General features: G+C 38.3%; 1 protein-coding gene across 1 annotated transcript in view; it reads right to left on the bottom strand.

The window, feature by feature from the left end:
- Positions 1-10: 10 nt before the first annotated feature.
- Positions 11-23,943, bottom strand: part of LOC123757829 (solute carrier family 49 member 4 homolog) — a 45,243-nt gene continuing 21,310 nt past the window's right edge. The window contains exons 2-12 of the mRNA XM_045741690.2: positions 19,913-20,058; positions 16,213-16,375; positions 14,766-14,944; positions 12,312-12,556; positions 10,053-10,165; positions 8,196-8,324; positions 7,020-7,149; positions 5,991-6,099; positions 3,818-4,004; positions 2,878-3,060; positions 11-2,596 (exon numbers count right to left, since the gene is read on the bottom strand). Coding sequence (XP_045597646.1) covers positions 2,484-2,596; positions 2,878-3,060; positions 3,818-4,004; positions 5,991-6,099; positions 7,020-7,149; positions 8,196-8,324; positions 10,053-10,165; positions 12,312-12,556; positions 14,766-14,944; positions 16,213-16,291 — 1,467 coding nt within the window. The 5' untranslated portion in view covers positions 16,292-16,375; positions 19,913-20,058 and the 3' untranslated portion in view covers positions 11-2,483. The remainder of the gene's footprint in view (positions 2,597-2,877; positions 3,061-3,817; positions 4,005-5,990; positions 6,100-7,019; positions 7,150-8,195; positions 8,325-10,052; positions 10,166-12,311; positions 12,557-14,765; positions 14,945-16,212; positions 16,376-19,912; positions 20,059-23,943) is intronic.

Genomic DNA, 23,943 nt, shown 5'->3' with positions numbered 1-23,943 from the left:
TGTTTATTGAGACAAGAAAAAAATACATCTCAAAGGGATAGAGTAGCTTAGGCTATTTCTACCATTCAACAAGATGTGCGGCTACAAGCAGGGTAATAAGGTTTGACAATGATCTCGAACCCATTGATGATGTGACGACTTGTACTGAATTTTGTAACTAGCTCATCAAGATTGTAACTTGCTTAGCTAAATGAATTGTGGGGTTCAGTCCCTGAGCCCATTATGTGCCTCTGTAACCCTTTCCACTACCGCCCACAAGATGGGTATGGGATGCATAATAAAATGAACCAAACTAAAAAAAAAACTGACAGTAAAGTGAGGGCCATTACAAAACCTACCCAGAGACATTTCCGATTTTCTGCTCCAGTGACAAGCGGGTCACAGGAATAGGTGACATTTGATAGTACGTAATGTGTTATTCGTAACAGTAAACCATTTCTCTCTCCACCGGTTACAGGTTGCGTTATCAACGACAGAGTAGACATCCGAGTAAGGAATTTGATTCTGAGACAGGCACAAATGGCCTCCTTAACAGCGGCGTTAAGGAAGGCTATTGTCTGCAACGTCATTAGAAGTAACAAAATTACTGGGAACTCTGATTGTCTTAAATTTGTTAAAGATGAGGAACAGCCAGTGTTGGATACCGTTCGATAGAGGATAAGTAACTGTTTCATGGCATATAAAACTATAATGGTTTGCAGTAAAAATATTCCTCCGGAGAACGACGACAAAGATTTAATCCATGAAAAGAATAGAGAAGCCTAGCAACGCTATCAACAGATTTTGACCAATCCATAAACATAGCAGTAGAGTGGAATTGGATGATTTTATATGATCTTTAGAAATTAATATTACTAAAACAAATGCCCTTGTTATTGTGTTGCAGTGCCTTATTAACCCGCTCAATCTCTTGGTTGCTGAAATTCAATATTCGATGTGTTATTTTCACTTAACACAAAAGTGGAGTTGTGCTGGGTGCTCGGTCATATTGGTAAAGACTTCACGCGAATGGGCTGATGAAATAAACAAAATCTGCCATTCAGACGTGGTCTTGAAGTCCATTCCTTTCAACTATTACTACTCAATAATACACTCAGCCGTATCAACACAGTGTAGAGAGAAATGGGTACATTTATCGAATAATAAACCTTTGTGCTACCAAACATGATGTTTTCCATTAGCCTTCGTGTCATCAGAACTGAAAGTAGGAAATCTCAAAAGCTACACAAAAAACTATTTAAATGCTGAATAAAATTTTACCACAAGTCTAGATAAAAATAGAATGGTATAATTATTCAATATTGCACAATAAATGTTAAATAAACGTTGATATATGAAAAATATGATATAATATGAATATGATGACAACATAGTATGAATATGATGTTGAATAAACATCCTAAAATAAGCAGATGAGGAGTCACAATAACGTGGCTGAATAATGTTGACCAAACCACACACTAGAAAGTGAACAGACGACGACGTTTCGGTCCGTCCTGGACCATTCTCAAGTCGATTGTGACCATTATCACAATCGACTTGATAATGGTCCAGGACGGACCGAAACGTCTTCGTCTCTTCACTTTCTAGTGTGTGGTTTGGTCAACATCCTAAAATAAGTGAACATTCTATGTATAATTCTTAGGTATGCTACATATTTGATTTAATCAAGTTCTGAAATTAACACTAAAAAGAACCCTACAAATGTTTTGCGTTTATAGCTTGAGCGTATTATTTACAAAAATATTCATTAGTTAATATATTTTATAATTAATAGAAATTCAATTTGTATATACTCGTACTAAATGATATAGCACATTGAAAACAATGAAAATATATAACTATTGGACAGTATAAGAAGGCAACAACTCGATAACCTTTGTGTTCAGATGCAATGCTGTTGTTCTTTCAGTGTTCAGCTAATAACACCAAGTATTCACTAATAACACCGGCTGCCACTAACAACACCAGGTATCCAGCTGCCACTAACAACACCAGTTATCCAGCTACCACTAACAACACCAGGTATCCAGTTGCCACTAACAACACCAGTTATCCAGCTACCACTAACAACACCAGGTATCCAGCTGTCACTAACAACACCAGGTATCCAGCTGCCACTAACAACACCAGGTATCCAGCTGCCACTAACAACACCAGGTATCCAGCTGCCACTAACTACACCAGGTATCCAGCTGCCACTAACAACACCAGGTATCCAGCTGTCACTAACAACACCAGGTATCCAGCTGTCACTAACAACACCAGGAATCCAGCTGCCACTAACAACATCAGTTATCCAGCTACCACTAACAACACCAGGTATCCAGTTGCCACTAACAATACCAGGCATCCAGCTACCACTAACATCAGACATTCAGCTGTCACTAATAACACCAGGCATCCCAGTATGGAAGCAGGCCACCTTGGGCGTCACAATACCGACGTACGACAGAGAGGTGGTAACATTGTTCTGTGGAGAATTAGTCTTTGGAAGTGTCTATGATGAGTCTGGTGGAGTGAAACTTGATAAGCAGCAAAGGCAGCATAGAGAGCGTCGCAGACAGCAGTAGTGTGTAGGTCATCCACAAGTAACCTGCGGCAACAATCAATAGCATTCAAAAAGGTACTACATTCTGCGTAAAAAGAATATATATGCCAGTTTTCAATTATATATGAAGAGTAGTAATATTAGTGACCATATGGAAACTGAAATTGCACGAAATATTACATCAAATGTTATATATACAATGAGGAATATGGAATTCACGATAACATATTGAGGGCCATACATGTACAATAGGATCGAATCAGCATATCTGGACTCCCTAGACACACGCACTACCGACTGAACCATGATGAGTTGTTGAAGCTTACCAACATTAGGGATGAAGAAGGCCAGCAAGACGCAAACAGTGACGATGTTATCCATGCCGATCATGAGTCCTGATAGCAAGAGTTCAGGCACAGGGTACGCCAGGTCCTGTCCCACCTCCAGGAACAGTGGGATGGTGGCATAATTGCACGCTATGCCTCCTATTATTGACACATACACTTGCCCTACAAAGTATAAAGAGTCATTCAAAATGATGTAGCATAATTGTCATAGTAAAATCCGATTTCTTTAATGTTAAAATTGATGTATGGTTCTCATAGAGAAATTTCATTATCTGTTCGATTTAATACAGGCTTAATTATTATATTTTATATAAAATATAATAATTAGTTTACTACTTTATTTTTCTTCTAATGTGTGCGTAATTTATTATAGCAGTAATGCTGGAGAAACACTACCTGGAGACATCGAGAACACAACATTTGCATACAAGCAATATTTATGTAAAGAACATATTTATTCCGTCTTCTTAGTATCTTGATCACATAAGTATTACATAATGAGACTTGAATTATAAACGTATCAATCAAGTTATTCGATTGTTGGCTTTTGTTTTCCAAGATGCTTATCATACTGACAAATTATTTTATTATATCTACCTCACTTGACCCAAGAATAAATTGAGTGTATTTCATCTATTAATTTTTTTTAGGCTCTGTCTTCGAGGTACGAAGATTTAACTCAAGAGTGAATTACTGAATTTGAGCAGCACCCTCCACGGCCTCCAATTATAGTATCAAACGGTAAACGACCAGTTTACCATTTTTATACTATCAATTTAGTACTGATGCCATAAATGATACTTAATAAGTTTTGTAACCTCTCAAGCCCATGTGGAGTGAGTTCAATTTCATATATAAACCTGAAAAAAAGATATTCACAAATAAGCAAGTTGTAACAAATGAAGCATAACTAACTTACATTGTGCAAACGGCAAAACTTTGTAGGAGAGAAGGAGGAACCAGAAAAAGCAGCAGGAGGTGGTCAACATGAGGCTGAAGAGCAACACTCTAACATGGCCTTGTATTAGGTCATTGATGCGGCCTGCGATGATTGGTGACGTACTCGACGCTATCACAACAATCACCCCAATCCACATTGCATCGTCCTGGTAGATGATGACATGGAACTCAGTAAATGGACTTAACACGAGAAATCTCTTTTATGGTAAGGAAAAACTAACTCCAAGTGTCATGATCACAGACTATTAGATCTGTACTGATCTTTATTACTTGTCTTTCAGCAAGAAGTTCATCAATTTTACTACTGAAAAACAAATCTAAACATATATAAGCATGAGTTCACCTCACTCTATCAATCCTGTTCATGGGGATGATTAGTCCTTAACTGATGCGAGTGATGAATTATAAGGTTAGTTGAAGCGGGTGATAGTTGACTAACGCGACGGGTATCTTCCCCCCTGGGGTCAAAGGAGGTCCACGAAACAACTGAATGCTTTGTCAAGTCTACCGTCCGGCCCAAGTCAACCACTTGGACTGGATAGTAAAGCGAAGGTCTCGCTTCCTGGAATTCGGCGTTCAATCCCAGACCGTCCAAGTGGTTGGGCACCATTCCTTCCCCCAGTCCCATCCCAAATCTTTATCCTGATCCCTTCCAAGTGCAATATAGTCGCAATGGATTGGCGCTTCCTTCTGATAGTTCCCTTCCCTTCTGTCAAATTCATTTTAGTGTTAATCCATGGGGCAAGGTCACGAATATAGATGGTTTAAAGTGTGCGCAGCCTCCTACGGTAACTGGTCAGTGTGAAGAGTGTTGTGTTATATTACGATGTCCTGACGATTCAAAATGGGGGGGGGGGGGTGTGGATGAGTGAATGGTGTCTTACTCCTCCTTCCTGCAAAATAAATGTGAGACACCTCTCAGAGTGTTAGCAGTGTACCGACTTTAGCTTATGCCACACAGTGCACAGTCTCCAGAACTGCATTAATGTTCATATACCAGTTTAGTACATTTTGGCTTGTCTGAAGCGGTGGAAATTTTCTGTTTTGTTATGATAAGGGAAGCTGTACGACGGTTGTTATAGAAAATAATAGCACGAAGACGTGTGTTTTCTCACTGCAAAGTTTACAATTATATCCCGTATCGCTTTTTCATTCCTCTTATTTTTATTTACATATTTTTACAGTACACTACAATATCTTCTCCTGGATGGGGGGTCCAATTATTGTCAGTGTAGAGGTTACTTAGCTTCTTATTAACTATATCGTTGAAGTCGGTATTACTGTAATCGATATTCACAATAATTTGACTGATACGTTCGAGTTCACGGTGGTGCAAGAGGTGACAAGATGTAATTATCAAGAGAAAGCGCTAAGCCAGAATAACTATATAGGGGTCAAGAAGTGCAGGTATAAACTGTACGCCCACATGCTTATGCACTGATGACACTTCTTATATCTGTCAGAACATTCACTCTTACCGCTTATACATGTACATGTATCAGTCGGTAATGTCAATGCTTGATAATGCTTCAAGAATATGTTAATAACTAGCTCCTTCAGTAAACTGGGGGTGAAGTAATTCTCAAAAGAAGGCGCCAAGCCGCGGGGGGGGGGGGGGGGGGGACTTATGTAGCCTCAAGAATATCAATAGAATTTCAAATGTTCTGGTAGAATGTCTCCTACTAATTCACTATCACCAGTGCACGAGAAAATTAATGAAGATAATGCAATCCATAGAAAGTTTAATGCTTGCGCGGCTATTTCCTTTAAGATCTTGCCACATTTAGTAGGTTCTGGTTGTTGAAAAAGAATGGGGAAAAGTTTGTTTGGGCAAGGTCTAGCACGTTGTAAAACCGTATCGTGGGCATCTACATCAACTAGTCAGTTTCATCATCTTATGGTGTTCAGTTTTTACCTCGCGTATGGCATCAGTGGTTTTAGAGTCCAACAATACACAGAACAACATACTATTAGTGGATACATTGCTTGAAGCTCCTAGTGAAGAGGATCTAAGCGCATCTATGGAAGGGTTGAAGACTAATTTGAGAGCCTCTTCATGAGACTGCTACATACACAAATTAGCATTAATGGCCATTTTGTATTGTTATTTGTCTTAAAAAATCATAACTTACCTGATGAAAGCCGAGTGGAAAAAGCGAGTAATCCAACACAGAGATCCAGGCTATGGGAGGCCCAACAGACACACCGTACGACAACAGCATCATCATGAACTGTTTGTTTCTGTTGGAATAATATATGGATAACAAATATACGTTCGCTAAAAATGGCTACAGTTATATGATAACTGTTATTTGATGTGGGGCTGAGAAATGCTCAAAGAAATACTTAGCCGAAATGATGACAAACGACAAATAATATAAAACTTTTTTTTTTTGCTTTAGTTCTTTAGCTACAGGGTACTTTATAAAGTCACCCCCATTTTAGGCGACCAAAAGTATTTGCACATTCGGTAAAGCTCTAGAATTATGATTTCAGTTTTAAATTAAAGTACTTAATATTAACATTGTTAGACCTCATAATCATCACTTAGGTTGTGCTTACAAATTATTAATAGTGGTAATCGAAGCACTACTACAAGAACCAATATAAATATTGCAGCCCATCCTCCTATTTTGGTAGTATTTATAGTAACGATGAGGACCATAGTACATATACAGTGCTACAGTTCAACGCAATTAGAAAGCAGAAATCGTACATATTGAATTTGGACAGCACTGGAAAAGATTTTATATTTATGTTGCAAAGACAAACTAAACTAACCTATCCAAACCTTCCTCGGCCTAATACACGCTGAGGCCTAATATATATATATATATATATATATATATATATATATATATATATATATATATATATATATATATATATATATATATATATATATATATATATGTGCTATCTAGGCCTAGGAATATTTAAGTTAGTTTTAGCTTTATTTTTTCGAACTATGAAGTGAATAGCACAAAATTTTCCTATCTAATTCCTCAGTACGTCAATGTGTGTACTATGGTGCACATAGTTACAAAAAGTACTACCTAAACAGGAGGATGGGTTGAAAGATTACCATACAGACACAAAATGTCACTTGTCTTAATAATGACAGTAAAACTTGAACATGTTGAAGGACTGACGTGACTTACTTGACAAGAGACTTCAAGCCGGGGATAAAGTTAAGCCGCTCAGTAGAAGAGGTGACTGAAGGAGGGGTGGGAGGCTTGGAGGGGAAATGTGCCAACACCACCAGAAATATAACACCTGCCACCCCAGCACCTATCCAAATATAGAAGGATTTTTAAATATTTAATTAAAATATGTTCAGAGCAAAACAAAGCATTGTGAAATGAATATTGGAAAAATGATTGGTGGATAGTGTGCAATAAACTTACATAAAGTAGATCAGAAACTGTAAAAAAAAAAATGCAGCTTTGCAAGCCTAATGTTACGACTTTTGGCGGATATAACCGATATAATAAAGTCTCATGCGTCATTTTAATTAGATTTTACCCGAGCTTTCTTTTACAAAAGCCACGTACGAATATCATAAATATAATCATTTATTGTTTCCAGAGTATAACCACGCTGAAAGACGTGGTCCTGGTGCTTGTCTTCCAGCCAAACCTCCATCTGTTTGCTGTAACATCCCAACCTGTTTCCAAATACCGCTGCCAAACGAGACAGATGTTCTCAACCTGCCATACTGGCAAGTCGAGAACATTTTCTCAAGTTGAGGACATTTGAGCAAGTTGACAAATTGACATTTTCCTTGGCCGGCAGTAATATTCCGGGAACAGTAACCAAATCTAGTCGACCTGATGCAAAGTGAAATTCACACCGGTGCCTCCACTTATCATTATTCTATTATGCAGGAAGAACCGCACGTCTATGGATCATCCAATAGGGTTAGCAGACTTTTAGATGTTATCACTGCTAGGGTTAGGCTCGGCTACAATTAGTACCTCTTGAGAGTTTCCATCATCTACTGATGGAGATTGACTAAATGTAAACTGTCAGCAGAACTATTTACATGATTTGCGTCATTATGAAATGGAATGTGAAAAATCGCGGAATTCAGAGATAACACCATCAATGGTGTCCAAGAAATGCGTAAGTACTTCACTCACAATGATGTACTGCCAGGAATCTAAGCAAAGTATTAATATTACTTCTTTGATCTCTGGTTATAAATTCCCATAAGGGAAACAATGTTCGCAATTTAGAATGTACAGTAAAAAAAAATTAAATAAGAACATGAGAATTTAGAAACCCTGCAGAAGGCCTATTGGTATAAGCATTTGTAAAGTTTGTAAGGACTGTACCTAGATATAAAAGATGCATGACATCTTGCTGTACATCCTCGGGAGACACCTGAAGGGAGGGCAGACGTACCAAGAGAGGCTCCAGGTAGCTGCCCAGGATGCCTAGCTGTGACGCACCCATCATCACCGCTAGTGGGGAACAAGAACATTATTACTGCAAAACATATTATCTCTGTGCTCGCAATGATTTCACAAGAACGTGATGTACCTATTAGGAAATATTGAAGCCGTTCGTATCAGATAAGTTGTCGATGTTATAATTAAAGCAACAATTATCATAAAATCTGGAAAACATTGTAAGACATGGTTATTTTGACAAAGTTTGAGATGGAAACATTGGGCTGAGTCAGTCGTGTGGAGACTGATCAGTGTACTAGAATACTTGTAATCTAACACTAAAAAGAAATTAGACGGAAAAACATTTAATATTATATAGATGACTTGGCACAGCTATAGAAAAGTTATAAAACTTTACATAGAGACAAAACTTTGTAGAAATGCTGTAAAAATCGAAGAAACTACCTCAATACTTATATGGGGCAAATGAACTGTGCTCTGCTTTTATAATAAAAAATTATAAATACATAAACACCTAAATTAATACATAAATAATACACAAATAAATAAATTAATACATACATAAATAGATAAATACATAAATAAATATATATAGTATATTTTTTTAAATAGAAGGGAGTACCCCCTCTGGCTGGAAGAAGGAGACCCTTAACTTTGGAGAAAAACACACATAACGCATTAAAGGGGATTTTTTTAGGTCCCTCTAATACTGTTTCTATGTTCTTTCATCCTATCACCTCCTTCCTGTTGTGTTTTATTGTGATTTATTAGGTATTTAAAGGTTACAAAATGTACATTGGTTAATACAATGAGTATAAAGGTTATTGATCTCTTGGAACTCCTAAGCTTCCGGACAGGAACCGAGGACGCAGCAGACGTTTTCCCTCTGGATCGAATAAATAAATAAATAAATAAATAAATAAATAAATATATATATATATATATATATATATATATATATATATATTATATATATACATACATATATATATACATATATATATATATATATATATATATATATATATATATATATATATATATATATATATACATATATATATACATATATATATATATATATACATATATATATACATATATATATATATATATATATATATATATATATATATATATATATATATATATATATATATATATATATATATATATATATGTGTTGCGATTCAGAGGGGAAATGCCTGTTGCGTCTTGGGCACTAGTCCAACTTCAGAGGAATTCGAAGAAGTGTTTGACTTGCAACAATGATCGAACCCGTCTGTGACATTCATCAATGTTTCCCATTGTTGTGTTCTTCAAGAGATCCATAACCTTTAAGCACCTTTTTGCATTATTATTTTTGTATCAACCCATGTATATCTTGTAACCATCAAATGCATAATAAAGCACAAACAATATTCAAGGAAGGGGGTGGTAGGAGAAAAGCACACAGAAACTGTATTGGAGGGGATCTAAACATTCCCTCTAATGCGTTATGCGTGGTTTCCTCCGAGGCTATGGGTCCCCCTTCTTCCAGCTAGAGGTGGTACTCCCTTCCTATATAATTTAAAAAAAAAAAAATATATATATATATATATATATATATATATATATATATATATATATATATACAACCATTCAGGCTTGTTCGCATATATATATATATATATATATATATATATATATATATATATATATATATATATATATATATATATATATATATATATATATATACTTTAGGAAATGTAATTTAGGAAAAAGTAAGTTACTTACCAGTGGCAGTGGTCCTCTCATGCACTGGGAACCAGTCTGCTGCAATGAGCACCGGTGCCACCAGGATAATTATGCTGGATATGCCCACCAAGATGGCACACAAGTGACACATACTGCCAACAGATAACGTTAACTATAGTATGATAATTTACTTTCATGAAAATTCATGCTGAGAAAATATGACATACACATGTCTAACCTACGCTTGAAACGATCCAATGATTCCACGTCTATTATGTTTATTTGTGGTCTGAAGGACACATTATCAAGCATTTCATTGAAGTAGGATCACATATGATTGTTTCAAGCGTCGGTTAGACAAAAATATATGAAGAAGTTTGAGTAGATGGAATTAAAGTTAACTTTTTGTGTGAACACATGACTTCGTAATGACACATGATGTAAAAATATGACAATCTTAACTGTGTGGTCAGATAGAGGGTGTAGGAGGAGGTGGTTCAAGTTCATGTTCAAATAAGTTTAAGATAATAAAATACTGAACATCCCAAAAGGATAGAGTAGCTTAGGCAATTTCTACTCTCCTCTACATTAAGTCCCTCAAGGGACTCAAAATTCCATAACGTAGACAAATAAGTATATACATTACAAATACACCTTAATTCATGAAGTATCACACAGTACATAATACAAAATATATTACAAGAATCTTAGTATTATAAGTGCTCTCTAGAGTGGAATACTGTTTCACAATGACAGCTCCCTTTCAAAGCTGGTGAAATTGCTGACCTGGAGAGCGTGCAGAGATCCTTTACTGCTAGAATCCACTCGGTAAAACATCTAAACTATTGGGAACGACTAAAATGCCCAAATCTGTATTCTCTTGAGCACAGGTGGGAGAGATACATAATAATTTACACGCGGCAAATACTAGAGGGGGTTGGTCCCAAACCTGCACACAGAAATACCACCACATGAGACCAGGAGGCATGGCAGGATGTGCAGAATACCATATTCTTCCGTTTTGTCCTGGTCATTACTACCTGAAAAGGCCTGGAGTCGTCTTGTCTGTCATCCTCACTCACTACATCCTAGTTTACAACTTTCAAGAGCACACACATCCGTCTGCCACCTGTTACGTACCCTTATAAGACACGTAAGTAAATATATTAATATGTACATTTATAATTGTATGTAAATTACAAGCATGTATATTGTTATACTTATATGTTCTATGCAAATGCACATTCATGTTACAGTGTTGGCGTTAGGCCCAGCGTATCGTGGGAATGATTGTTTATTTCTTTGTGTGATCAGTTTTCCCACGGGAACTAATGATTTATATGTGATCATAAGTGGGTAACAGAGCGAAATAATAATTGAGTGAACTGTATCTGGCAAATTGTCGTGGGATCGTCCGTTGCTGGGTGTGCATGCCATTATTTCTTTCTGTATGCATATTTTAATTACTATGTAAAGAAACAAGTACTTTAGTTTTGTGTATATCAATGTGTACTAATTATTCATTAAGTTAGTTTAAGATTACTCTTGTCACAATGTATTGCTCCATTGTTGAAATAATAAATATTGTAACTTTGGCAATTTATTCGCGGGGCAAGGCAATCTGTTTTTTGACTCGCATTTTGTTGTTCAGTAGCTGGACGGGAACCAGGGAGAAAACATCTTGGAGTTAAGTCATTCTTTTGTTTCTGTCATAGCCATATATATATTATTATTGATTTAATGTCTGGAAGATACAGTGATATTTTTAATGTGATATATTGTGACCATATAATCATCTGTTTGCTTTTGAGATTTATTTAATATAATTTTATATATATATACTTATTGTCTTTATTCTTCAGTCCTATGAAGATTCTATTTTTGTGCTCATTACTTATTAAGAGGTTATACTGGTGATTCGCTATTGAGAACAGCAGTTGTGTCGTATCCCTAGACTTATTAAAGTTTGGCTGCTGTAGGATCACGAGCCTTAACGTACGATAGGTAACACCACCAAGGTTGGAATAGGACTTGAGGAGGTAATTGATTGATGATTGATGAAGATTAAGCCACCCAAAAGGTGGCACGGGCATGAATAGCCCGTAAGTGGTGGCCCTTTTGAGCCATTACCAGTATCAATAGATGATACTGGAGATCTGTGGAGGAGCGACTGCTTTTTTTTCTTTACTTTTTGAGGAGGTAGTTGGTCAGGTGAAGATTAAGCTGTGTGGTATGGGGGGGGGGCGGGGTAGGTAGTCAGGTAGAGGGGGTTTCTTTACCAGCGTATTGAATACTCACATGGTAAATACTGGTGGGCTGCTGGTTATACATCGTAGAGCTGTTCCGACAAACATCAGAGCAGCGCTGCTTACCACAACAACCCGGAGGCCACACCGTTGTGTCACCCAACATATGGGAAACAGAAACACCAGAAATATTATGGTGCCCCAATTTGCCATCATGGCCACTGTAGAAGGCCCCCATCCCGGGAATACAGCATTCATACTTTCAGCGATTGGTCCCCATGTGTTCCATTGGACAGCCTGGCAAAAATATAACATCTGATTATTTTGGTTGTATTTTAAACGTTATTTTTAACATTTATTTTAATTTTTTTTATCAAAGGTGCCTACAAGTACAGTTAACAGATAAAATAACAGAGATTAAAAAATTTCATGTTTAATAATAGGTCTGAAATAAGACAATCATACCTTGTTTGAAGAACCGTTACTCCTTAAAAGGCCGTGCGATGTGCGCATGACTGTTTTGCCATATGTTGCCTTACAAACGAACCTTATAGCCGTTGTAACACATGTAGGGATGAAAAAATTCTTCAGCTGATTTGTCAACAGGTCTCTCGCACCCGAAAGAATTAGAGGGGAAAGCGACATTCTCTCTCTGTGGCCACATAGCCTTTGTGAGTAGTGTTGTGTGTGGTGTCGACCTCCCGCAACCCCAAAGGAGGCTACAAGTAATTTTGTATGATCCACCTGGTGAGTTTTAAATATATCTTGATGCTAAAGTTATGTCGTTTTTGTGTTTAAAGCTTTTTTTTCAGGGATATTCCTGCGCGGGCCCTAAGCCTCTGGCTGGCCCACTAAGCGTTGCTTGTTTCTGTTTTACTTGGGCGGAGTATGAGTATTTATGACTCGTATGGTCGGTTCAGTAAGATTTTGTCCCATGTGTTTAACAACTTCTGCTCTGTTTAATCTAAGTTGAAATCTTAATGGGTTTGTAACTCTGCGCTGTGTTAGATAATGTTCCAATGGTCTGTCGGGCATTTCTCCACAATGCTTGTTTATAACTGTATGTTAATGCCTTTAACGACCTTTTATTCATTCAGTGTAACTTAGTGGCCATCCGCACAAGGTACACATAAGTTTTAGTGATGGTTATATTGGAAGATTCGCAAATTCAAAAATGCAAGGTAGTATAATGAAAATAATGCTACTCATAATCGCTTTTAATAAATTTAATTTATTATACACCCCATACACATTCTTTGAGTGGTAGTGGCAAAGTTTATGGTGGTACATAATGGGCTCAGGAAGTGAACCCCTAAATTCATTTAGTTATGTAAGTTACAGCATTGATGAACTAGTTACAAAGTTTGTTAAAATATACATAAACAGTCTAAAACACAGTTTAGCAAACTAACATAGTTGTGACTCCAAGAGGTCTACACTGTTCTTCAATCCTACTAATGGCAGGGCTGGAGCAGCACTCACTGTAATTAGGAAAAAAATGTCTTTCAAAACGAAAGTGAAAGGTCGTATTGAGAACTATTCCCCTTTAACGCAAGCAGAGTTAACAGCCATTTTTATAGCATTGCGATACCTAGAAAGAAGCACAAAAAGAGTAGTGATCTGTACTGCTTCGAAAACTGCACTACAAAGCCTTAAGAAAAAGGACAGAAAACCGAGGGACAGTTTGAAATCAAGAGAGCTGTGAAAATACTAACCAATCAGGGAAAGGTGATCAAGTTCCTATTGAGCCCAGTTACGACCAGGGCGGTTATGGGACAGGCGCAACAAGTTGTGCTGTTCCTTCAAGTATCAATCAATTCACCATTATTGTACCCGTGCCACTGATTGTAATTATAATTTGTATTATTTTTGTCTATGCAACTCATATACCCCTTTGATGTTCATATAGAGGGCTCTGTGAGAGGATCTATTGGGAGTAAGATTCCCCCCACCTTTCACCCGCAAGGTAACGCAAGTTTTGGGGATGGTAAATTAATCTTATTGTTAAATAAACTGTTTGTTTGGACATATTGACTACAAGTGACAGTATGAACAGCCCAGCGGAATTTTTTTCCTATTGGGGGCGTTGCACATGTTGTTATGAAGGTCATAGCAGAATGGCACACTAACAGGATGAGTCGTGCTGCTCAATAAACCCACACTTAAGGACAAAATTTAACCATCGAGTGAGTCTTATTTAAATTAGTATAAGGACCCCATACCCGTCTTGTGGGTGAATGGCAGAAAAGTTTGAAAGTTGTTTAGTGTGGAAAACATTTGTGCACATAAATTCGAGAATCCCATAAAGACCACATTGTCCTCTTCCCCTACTGCCGGTTCCCGCCCATCATGCCAGGACAGACAAGATGCTTGGCTGCTGTCTGTTTTGCGTCTCGGGATGGATTAATGTTTTGGTATACTATATAAATAGTTTTTAATTATAATTTACCTTTGTATAATGAATGCAAGATAACATTATTTTTCAATAGCACAGGTCAACACTCACATGGTGGATGCATAAGGAAGAGAAGGTGAATAGGATCCAATATCTGGTTACATAGGTACGGGTGGGAGCTGGAGGAACGTCGATGGGAATAGGCTGTGCGTCCCCAAAGCTCTGGTAGTAAGGTAGTGTCCCATTTGTTGCCGTTTTTAAGGCTGTTCTCTCTGTGCTGCGAACGCTGTCTGATTACAGAAAGGATTAAATAAATTCATATTATGAAGAGGAATTCTTATTTTCCTTACATTCAGTTGAGGGAAATTATGCCTGACGAACCTACTGAAGTTTAATGACAAAGCAACAAAAATATGACAAGATGGTGACGTTGGGGCAGATTGTGTATTTCTGGACTGCCAAGAAGCTTTTGACACAGTTCTACATAGGATGGTACTGTATAATTATAAACTTGAGAGGCAAGCATGAGTAAGTGAAAGATCACTGACATGGTATACCAAGTTTTCTTTCACCGTAAGAGTAGTGGGAAGATAGAATGAGCTAAATAAGCAGGTTGTAGAAGCGAACTCCATTCATAATTTCAAAAGTAGATTTGATAGAGGAATAATGTAGGCGTCATTGCAATAGGCTAGGAAAGCGGCCTCCAAGGCAACCTCTTACTAATTACGTCGCTTTTCGTTCAACTAAGGCCAAAAATGGCCGTAATTGAAAAAAAATCGGCTCACGAAATTGGCGTACTGATCCGTTTTCTGTTTTGGGTCCTTACGCTTACTCGGTTAGATTAGGAGATGATTGATGAAGATTAAGCCACCCAAAAGGTGGCACGGGCATGAATAGCCCGTAAGATTAGGAGAGGAAACTTTCAATTAACTGTTTTCATGAAGTTTTGAAACTTTAGAGAACTTCCTGCCCCCTTAACCTACCAGAGGACCTTTAACTTGCTGTTTTGGAAAAAAAATTATAAAGTTATTGTCAATTATTTGTAATTTTCAAATTACGACCTTTTTGGCCATAGCGCCTACGAGCGAAAAGCGACGTAATTCGTATGTGGACGGTTTAAGCTCGATGCTACAAGCACAAATAATTGAGTATACACACACACAGGGGGCCGGTGGCTAACTGGACAGCACGCTGGACGCGTGATCCTGTGGTCCCGGGTTCGATTCCCGGCGCCGGCGAGAAACAATGGGCAGTTTATTTCACCCTGATGCCCATGTTACCTAGCAGTAAATAGGTACCTGGGAATTAGTCAGCTGTCACGGGCTGCTTCCTGGGGTGTGTGGGGGGGGGGGGGGGGAATTGTAGTTAGTAACAGTTGATTGACAGTTGATTGACAGTTGAGAGGCGGGCCGAAAGAGCAGAGCTCAACCCCCGCAAGCACACCTAGGTGAATACAGGTCTAAATACCACCATAACATCTTTCCTGATAATGTCATTCAAGCTTTGAACTAACGAAAACATCTTTATATCACAATATATTAGTATAATTTTGGCTTACCTTTTCTCTCTGGAGGATGGTTAACGTGTACCAATCTAGGCGGGGCAGCTTCACTGCATTGACAAAGGTATTCGCTCATCTTGAATGCTTTCTCTTGTTGACCGATGCACTGGAGCCCGATTATCTGGTGTCATTGAAGCAGGCACCGTCACCTCACATCGAACTGGGGAAAATAATTTTTAATTTGTTAAAGATTTAGTTGGACCACAGACACTACCCATCCCCAGCGAGAGCACTTCACACAAAAGAAAGGCCAATGTAACTCTTATGAGACTAGGTTATAAGGTATATGGTGTTCCTTTGAGACAGCCCATTGATACAGAAAATTCAATAGTTGATCTGCGGTGAAATTAACAGACTAATGGTACTTGGATGAAATCATATGTCAGATCGAGAACTGGAGCATAAACAAAATGGCCGCCTCTGCAGACTTGTGAGAATGAACAAATCCACAAGGGCCGTGACGAGGATTCGAACCTGCGTCCGGGAGCATCCCAGACACTGCCTTAATCGACTGAGCTACGACAGGGTAAAAGGGTTGAAACCGAAGTTCTCTGAACTTACTAACAGTTCATTTGATGCATCACGTTAGTGTGATCTCTGTGTGTATTGTGAGAATGAAATAAGGAAACTGGAATAAATGATTTCTCTGTTTAAGAAGACACCAAGGAACCCATAAACATCTGATATAGACTTGAGAACTAAAAGTGATGAAAGATTGAATCCTTCAGGAGACAGTCGTGGGAAACTACGCAATGACATTAAGTCATTAAAATTTAGTAGGAAATCAGACATAGTAGACAAAGAAAATCAGTTAACTGCACACTCAGATCTATTACAAAAAAAAATCGGAAAAATGGAAACTTTTTCACTCAATGATAATAATTATATAACTGATTCACCAATGCTGTAATTTGCATTACAAAACGAATATTGGGGCTCAGTTCCTGCACATTATGAATTCGAGGCACGAATTCCGGTGTATTATATCGGAATGAATTTAACTACAGACATCTCTGTTAAATATATTTTCGTGTTATTTATAGTACTCATGGGCTCTGTTAGGTGAGGGTAGGTTACTTGCAATTTGGTTTTCTCAGTTAGATTAGCTTTTGAGTATGCTAGGTTAGGTTAGATTCCATTTAGTTTAGTTAAGATTAGCAAAACGCGGCTGGCTTACTCACAATCATCACGTTATTCAACATCTTAATGAATTTCATCACAAATATTGAGTTTTCGGAAGGAGTATAAGTGGAATATGCGGTTGGCCTATTGGCTCGTGTGTGTGTGTGTGTGTGTGTGTGTGTGTGTGTGTGTGTGTGTGTGTGTGTGTGTGTGTGTGTGTGTGTGTGTGTGTGTGTGTGTGTGTGTGTGTGTGTGTGTATACTCACCTAGTTGTACTCACCTAGTTGTGTTTGCGGGGGTTGAGCTCTGGCTCTTTGGTCCCGCCTCTCAACCGTCAATCAATCAACTGTTACTAACTACTAATTAACTAATTTTGATTTGTTTTATTTATTTATTCCCCCCCACACGCCCCACACACACAAGAAGCAGCCTGTAGCAGCTGTCTAACTCCCAGGTACCTATTTACTGCTAGGTCTTCGGGCAGGTCTTCGGGCAGGATGTGCCGAATACCCCCATTGAAAAGCAGAGGTGCAACAGGTACTCTGAGGGAGAGCTCTATCAACATCAGAGGCCCGAGACTCTTCAACACGCTTCCACTTCACATAAGGGGCATAACTGGCCGACCCCTCACAGTGTTCAGGAGAGAACTTGACAAACACTTCCAAAGGATACCTGATCAACCAAGCTGTGACTCATGTCAGGCTGCGTCCAACAGCCTGGTTGACCAATCCAGCAACAAGGCCTGGTCGACGACCGGGCCGCGGAGTCGCTAAGCCCCGGAATCACCTCAAGGTAGGTAACAGGGTCATCAGGGTTAAGGAAACTGCCCATCTGTCTCCGGGAGCAGGGATCCGCCGGGTGCGGGGATCGAACCCTGGTCCCTAGGTCCACGAGTCTAGAGCACTCGGCCACTCGGCCACCCAGCCCCACCTAGTGTGTGTGACCGAAAAGGTGAGATCTAGCACGAATCTTCTCTATTTTCCTTACATTTTTCTTAACGAAAAGTTAACGTCCCAAATAGACGTCAACTTCCTTCTCAATTTTACGGAAAATAGAAAAGATTCGCGGCAGAACAATTGATTTTCAACTGTTCGGTCACCTTCAATAATTATATATATATATATATATATATATATATATATATATATATATATATATATATATATATATATATATATATATATATATATATATATATATATATATTATTAAATATGACCGAAAAAGTAAGATTAATAATTCTAACACGAATTTTCTCAATCTTTCGTACATTACGCTTCACTGTTGGAGGTAAATCAAAAATCACTTCTCCAAAATTCATTTTTATTTCTAGTCTGACGCGACACGGGCGCGTTTCGTAAAACTTATTACATTTTCAAAGACTTCACAAATACACAACTGATTAGAACTTACGTCTCTCTGATATTATATCTACATTTGAGTGAGGTGGGAAGGGTGATGTGGCATTAACACAAGACAGAACAGGAGGGGATATTAATAGGGTATTAAAAGTATCAACACAAGACAGAACAGAAACAATGGGTATTGAATAGAAGTGTTTGTAGAAAGCCTATTGGTCCATATTTCTTGATGCTTCTATATTGGAGCGGAGTCTTGAGGTGGGTAGAATATAGTTGTGCAATAATTGGCTGTTGATTGCTGGTGTTGACTTCTTGATGTGTAGTGCCTCGCAAACGTCAAGCCGCCTGCTATCGCTGTATCTATCGATGATTTCTGTGTTGTTTACTAGGATTTCTCTGGCGATGGTTTGGTTATGGGAAGAGATTATATGTTCCTTAATGGAGCCCTGTTGCTTATGCATCGTTAAACGCCTAGAAAGAGATGTTGTTGTCTTGCCTATATACTGGATTTTTTGGAGCTTACAGTCCCCAAGTGGGCATTTGAAGGCATAGACGACGTTAGTCTCTTTTAAAGCGTTCTGTTTTGTGTCTGGAGAGTTTCTCATGAGTAGGCTGGCCGTTTTTCTGGTTTTATAGTAAATCGTCAGTTGTATCCTCTGATACAACTTATATACAGATAAATATACAAAATACAAAATACAAATATACAAAATACAGATAATCGTCTGTATTTACTATAAAACCAGAAAAACGGCCAGCCTACTCATGATATATGAAAGTCAGAAAGTCAGAGTCTGTTTCCTGTGCCTTGTATAGTGACTGTTGTGAGCCTCTTGTTGAATCACTTGTGACAAAAGATTATTGATGTGTGTATTTGTGTGGGTGATTAAATATGTGTATATGCATACTGTATATGTATACGTATGTATATGTACATGTATGCATGAGTATGTGTACATGTATATCTATATAACATTAATAATTTTGTAACTAGCGTCAAAAAAATGTTATTTGCTTAGCCAAACGAACTAGAGGGTTCAGTTCCTGAACCGATTATGTGCCTCTGTAATCCTTTACACCACCGCCCATGGGATGGGTACGGGGTGCATAATAAAGAAATTGAATTCTTAGAAAGCTAAATTTTTAACTTTCTCTTCTCCTTCCTTTCCTGATTCTATTGTAACCACAATAACAAGTTATATATATATATTTACCTCTTGAAAAGTAAATCATCCAGTAGCAGCTGTGTGTGTTGACATCCAGAGCGATACGTCTCGTCTCCATCACCGGTAGAATAAGACTAATCCTTATTCACGGAGTAACGACCTTCGTATTGTCCCAAACTGTTGCCATCAGCCTTCTGTAAATTTCCGTTACATTTAACTAGATTAATGCGCAATGCCCTGTAATTAGCCTAGCTTAACAATTTTAAGTGCATGGTTCATAGAAAACACATTTTGTAGCTAAGAGATAAATATAACATGTTTGCGAGGATAATAACACTATAGAAAATTGGGTTTGAGATATTGGCGCCTGCGCCAACACGTGACCCACCACGAATAAATGGACTGCGTAACAGAAATTTGTTGTATAGCCAACAAGGAGACACTGATCCAGATAAGGATAAGGCAGTACACTCGGGTTCGTTCCTGACTCACATTCGCGAATTCTGGGTGTGGTGAGGGTCAGTAATATAACCTCGGGGATGGGGGTTGACCTAGATATAATCCTAGCATGTATATGTGCACTATCTTCCTGTAACCCGATAGAAAAAGTTACAACCCCGCTCCTGTGCCAAGTAAGTCCACTACGGGGTCACCACAGCCCGTGCTACTTTGAACTTTTTGTTCCCAGTAGCTGAATCTTAAACAACAACAACAATGTAACCCGACACAAACGATACACAATCCCTCCGACAATTATTATTAGTATTGATAAAATCAACACGAGCCGAGATGAGGGTTCGAACCAATACACAGAGTCTTACTCGGTGTATTGAAAGAGGAGCGTCAGAGGTTCCCGTGGTATAGTGGTAAGACACTCGCCTGGCGTTTCCCGAGCACTTTGTCCTGGGTTCGTATCCTGGCTGGGGAGGATTTACTGGGTGTCAATCCTTAACTGTAGCCTCTGTTTACCCAACAGTAAAATGGGTACCTAGTTAAATGATTTGGCGGGTCGTATTCCGGGAACATAGGATTAAGGACTTCCCCGAAACGCTACGCGTGATAGTGGTTGTACAAGAATGTAAGAACTCTTATATATATAAATAATAATAATAATAATTCGTGGATAACAGAGGCAGAGTGCAGGGGGGGGGGGGGGAATGTGTGAAAATCCCGGTCAGGCTTCAGTGGAAGCCTCAGAAAACCCTTATCTTGAGGTTATCTTGAGATGATTTCGGGGCTTTAGTGTCCCCGCGGCCCGGTCCTCGACCAAGCCTCCACCCCCAGGAAGCAGCCCGTGACAGCTGACTAACTCCCAGGTACCTATTTACTGCTAGGTAACAGGGGCATTCAGGGTGAAAGAAACTTTGCCCATTTGTTTCTGCCTCGTGCGGGAATCGAACCAGTGCCACAGAATTACGAATCCTGCGCGCTATCCACCAGGCTGCGAGGCCCCCTTGAGCTCAATAGAACTCCAGGATTCAATCATGTTCTTATTTTACCTATTCGACATGGGGAAGGACTTGAAGGAGCATGTACTACTTTCTTTTTCACCTCATCCCTAAACTCTACCTTGCAAATCGTTATTCAAACCTCACAACAAAACTTCAACAGACATGGTATCGAAAGTCACTAAGAATGTTCACAAAATCGATAACAGGAGCAAGACAAACCACATTATCACACCGTAATCATAACACCACTGCCCTTAACACCCGTCTTACTAGACGTGTTGTGACAGCTCACATCCACCCAGCTATCGCTCTATCAATATTCTCCTAGTTGTAACAGTAAATCTGAAACAATAGGAGTCGCCAAATATATTAAAAACTCAGATCTCCTCCGATTTACAAGCACAACTACCAGAAATGAAATAAAATAAAAGTATTTATCTCTCAAAATTGAAATTCTAGAGGATTCAGCCATGTCTACCATGACAGAAACACAAGAAGAAATTCCCGTTTATATTCAATCACAACCTATCCTCTCAAATAATACACCGTAGTTTGACGTATAAATCTTCTAAAGCCTAAAACTTATGTAATAAAAATCATAACGGTTCTCAAAATTGACGTGATGTCCCGTTTTCTATTCGTGCGTCCTCGGTTAGGCTAGGTTCGGGCAATTTAGTACATTAGTTTGGTGACGTTGTGAACGCCGGAGAGGTCGGGCTGATAGCAGTGCTCTACTCTGCTCACTCACTGTTGGGCGGAAAAAAATCGGGTGAATTCTCCGGCCGGAACAAAAATGGGTGTGCACGTTTCCTTTCACGTATTGCTTCTGTTCACCTAGTAATAAATAGTTACCCGGGAGTTAGGCAACTATTGTGGGTTGCATCTTGAGGATGGTCAGTCTGAGGATGGCTTAGGGGGGGGGGGGAATGGCTCTCTCTCTCTCTCTCTCTCTCTCTCTCTCTCTCTCTCTCTCTCTCTCTCTCTCTCTCTCTCTCTCTCTCTCTCTCTCTCTCTCTCTCTCTCTCTCTCTCTCTCTCTCTCTCTCTCTCTCTCTCTCTCTCTCTCTCTCTCTCTCTCTCTCTCTCTCTCTCTCTCTCTCTCTCTCTCTCTCTCTCTCTCTCTCTCTCTCTCTTTTTTTCCCGACTGTTGAGTGATTTTCTTGCATTGATTCAAGCTTACACCGTTGTTCCTTGTTCGTGTTGTATGACCATTTGAAGAAATGGTATGGGTCAGTATCTTCCAAATTGTTCAGTATTTTAAAAGATTCAACGAGAAAGTCTGTTTGTTTACTCAAAGTAGGCGGCCAGACGCTTGAGGCTAGGCTCACGAAGCTTTGCAGGGTAACAGTCTGAGTTACGGGCAGTACATAGGATGGGCGTGGTAGAGTCGCATGTCCCCTATGCACGAAATGGCAAATTCCACTAATTTCCAAGAATGATAAAAAGCTAACCTCACTAGGCCTCATCTAGCATATTAGTCAATCTACCCACATGTGCCTTAATGTTAGTTAACATGGAAGGTGGTGAAGGTAGTATTGGAACAACGGAAAAAGAGTGGGGGGGGGGGAGGGAAATAGGGAAAGAGATGACAAAGGGGGGAGAGTGGGAAAGAAGGGGGGAGGGGGGAAAGGGGATCAGGGATCTAAAGAGAGACCCGAGTGCAGCCGGTTACCCCATTTAGTATATATATATATATATATATATATATATATATATATATATATATATATATATATATATATATATATATATATATATATATATATATATATATATATATATATATATATATTATATATATATATATATATATATATATATATATATATATATAATATATATATATATATATATATATATATATATATATATATATATATATATATAACTGTGGCTGTGTGGCACTGTCTTTTAAATTACATTTAAATTGTATAATATAAATAAACGAAGTTTTGAAGTGTTCATATCGTGCGAACGTCGAGTAACCTAGCTGTAGCCACGTGTAGGTAAGGTAGAGTGCCACGAGGGCTGATTGCTATGTTATAGCTATCAGCCCTCGTGGCAATATATATGTGTGTGTATATATATATATATATATATATATATATATATATATATATATATAATCAGATATGTAACTGTATAACCTTGCATAATAAAGTGTACATCATAATAAAAAAAAGGGGGTGGTAGGAGAAGTGAACACTCTTTCGTATTCAGAGTTAAATGTCAAGTTTTTCCCTGAGTGCTCTGTGTTCCCTTCTCTGAGGCTGTGGGTCCCTATAATTGCACCAGTGGTGGTACCCCCCTATATATATATATATATATATATATATATATATATATATATATATATATATATATATATATATATATATATATATATATATGCGTGTGTGTGTGTGTGTGTGAGTGATACTGTACCTCCCTATAGCTTATAGTGAGGTATAGTGCCTGCATGCTGGGTATAGTCACTTTAGCAGCTGACACTACAGTGCCACCCATATGAGGTGCTGACTGGTATAATAATAATAATAATAATAATAATAATAATAATAATAATAATAATAATAATAATAATAATATTTATTTACAAGAAGGTACAATGGGTATGTGAGATTACATAAAA

Source organism: Procambarus clarkii, chromosome 40 (genome assembly GCF_040958095.1).
Source record: "Procambarus clarkii isolate CNS0578487 chromosome 40, FALCON_Pclarkii_2.0, whole genome shotgun sequence".
NCBI lineage: Eukaryota > Metazoa > Arthropoda > Malacostraca > Decapoda > Cambaridae > Procambarus > Procambarus clarkii.
The sequence above is the reverse complement of the archived record's forward strand: the minus strand, read 5'-3'. Positions and strand labels throughout refer to the sequence as shown.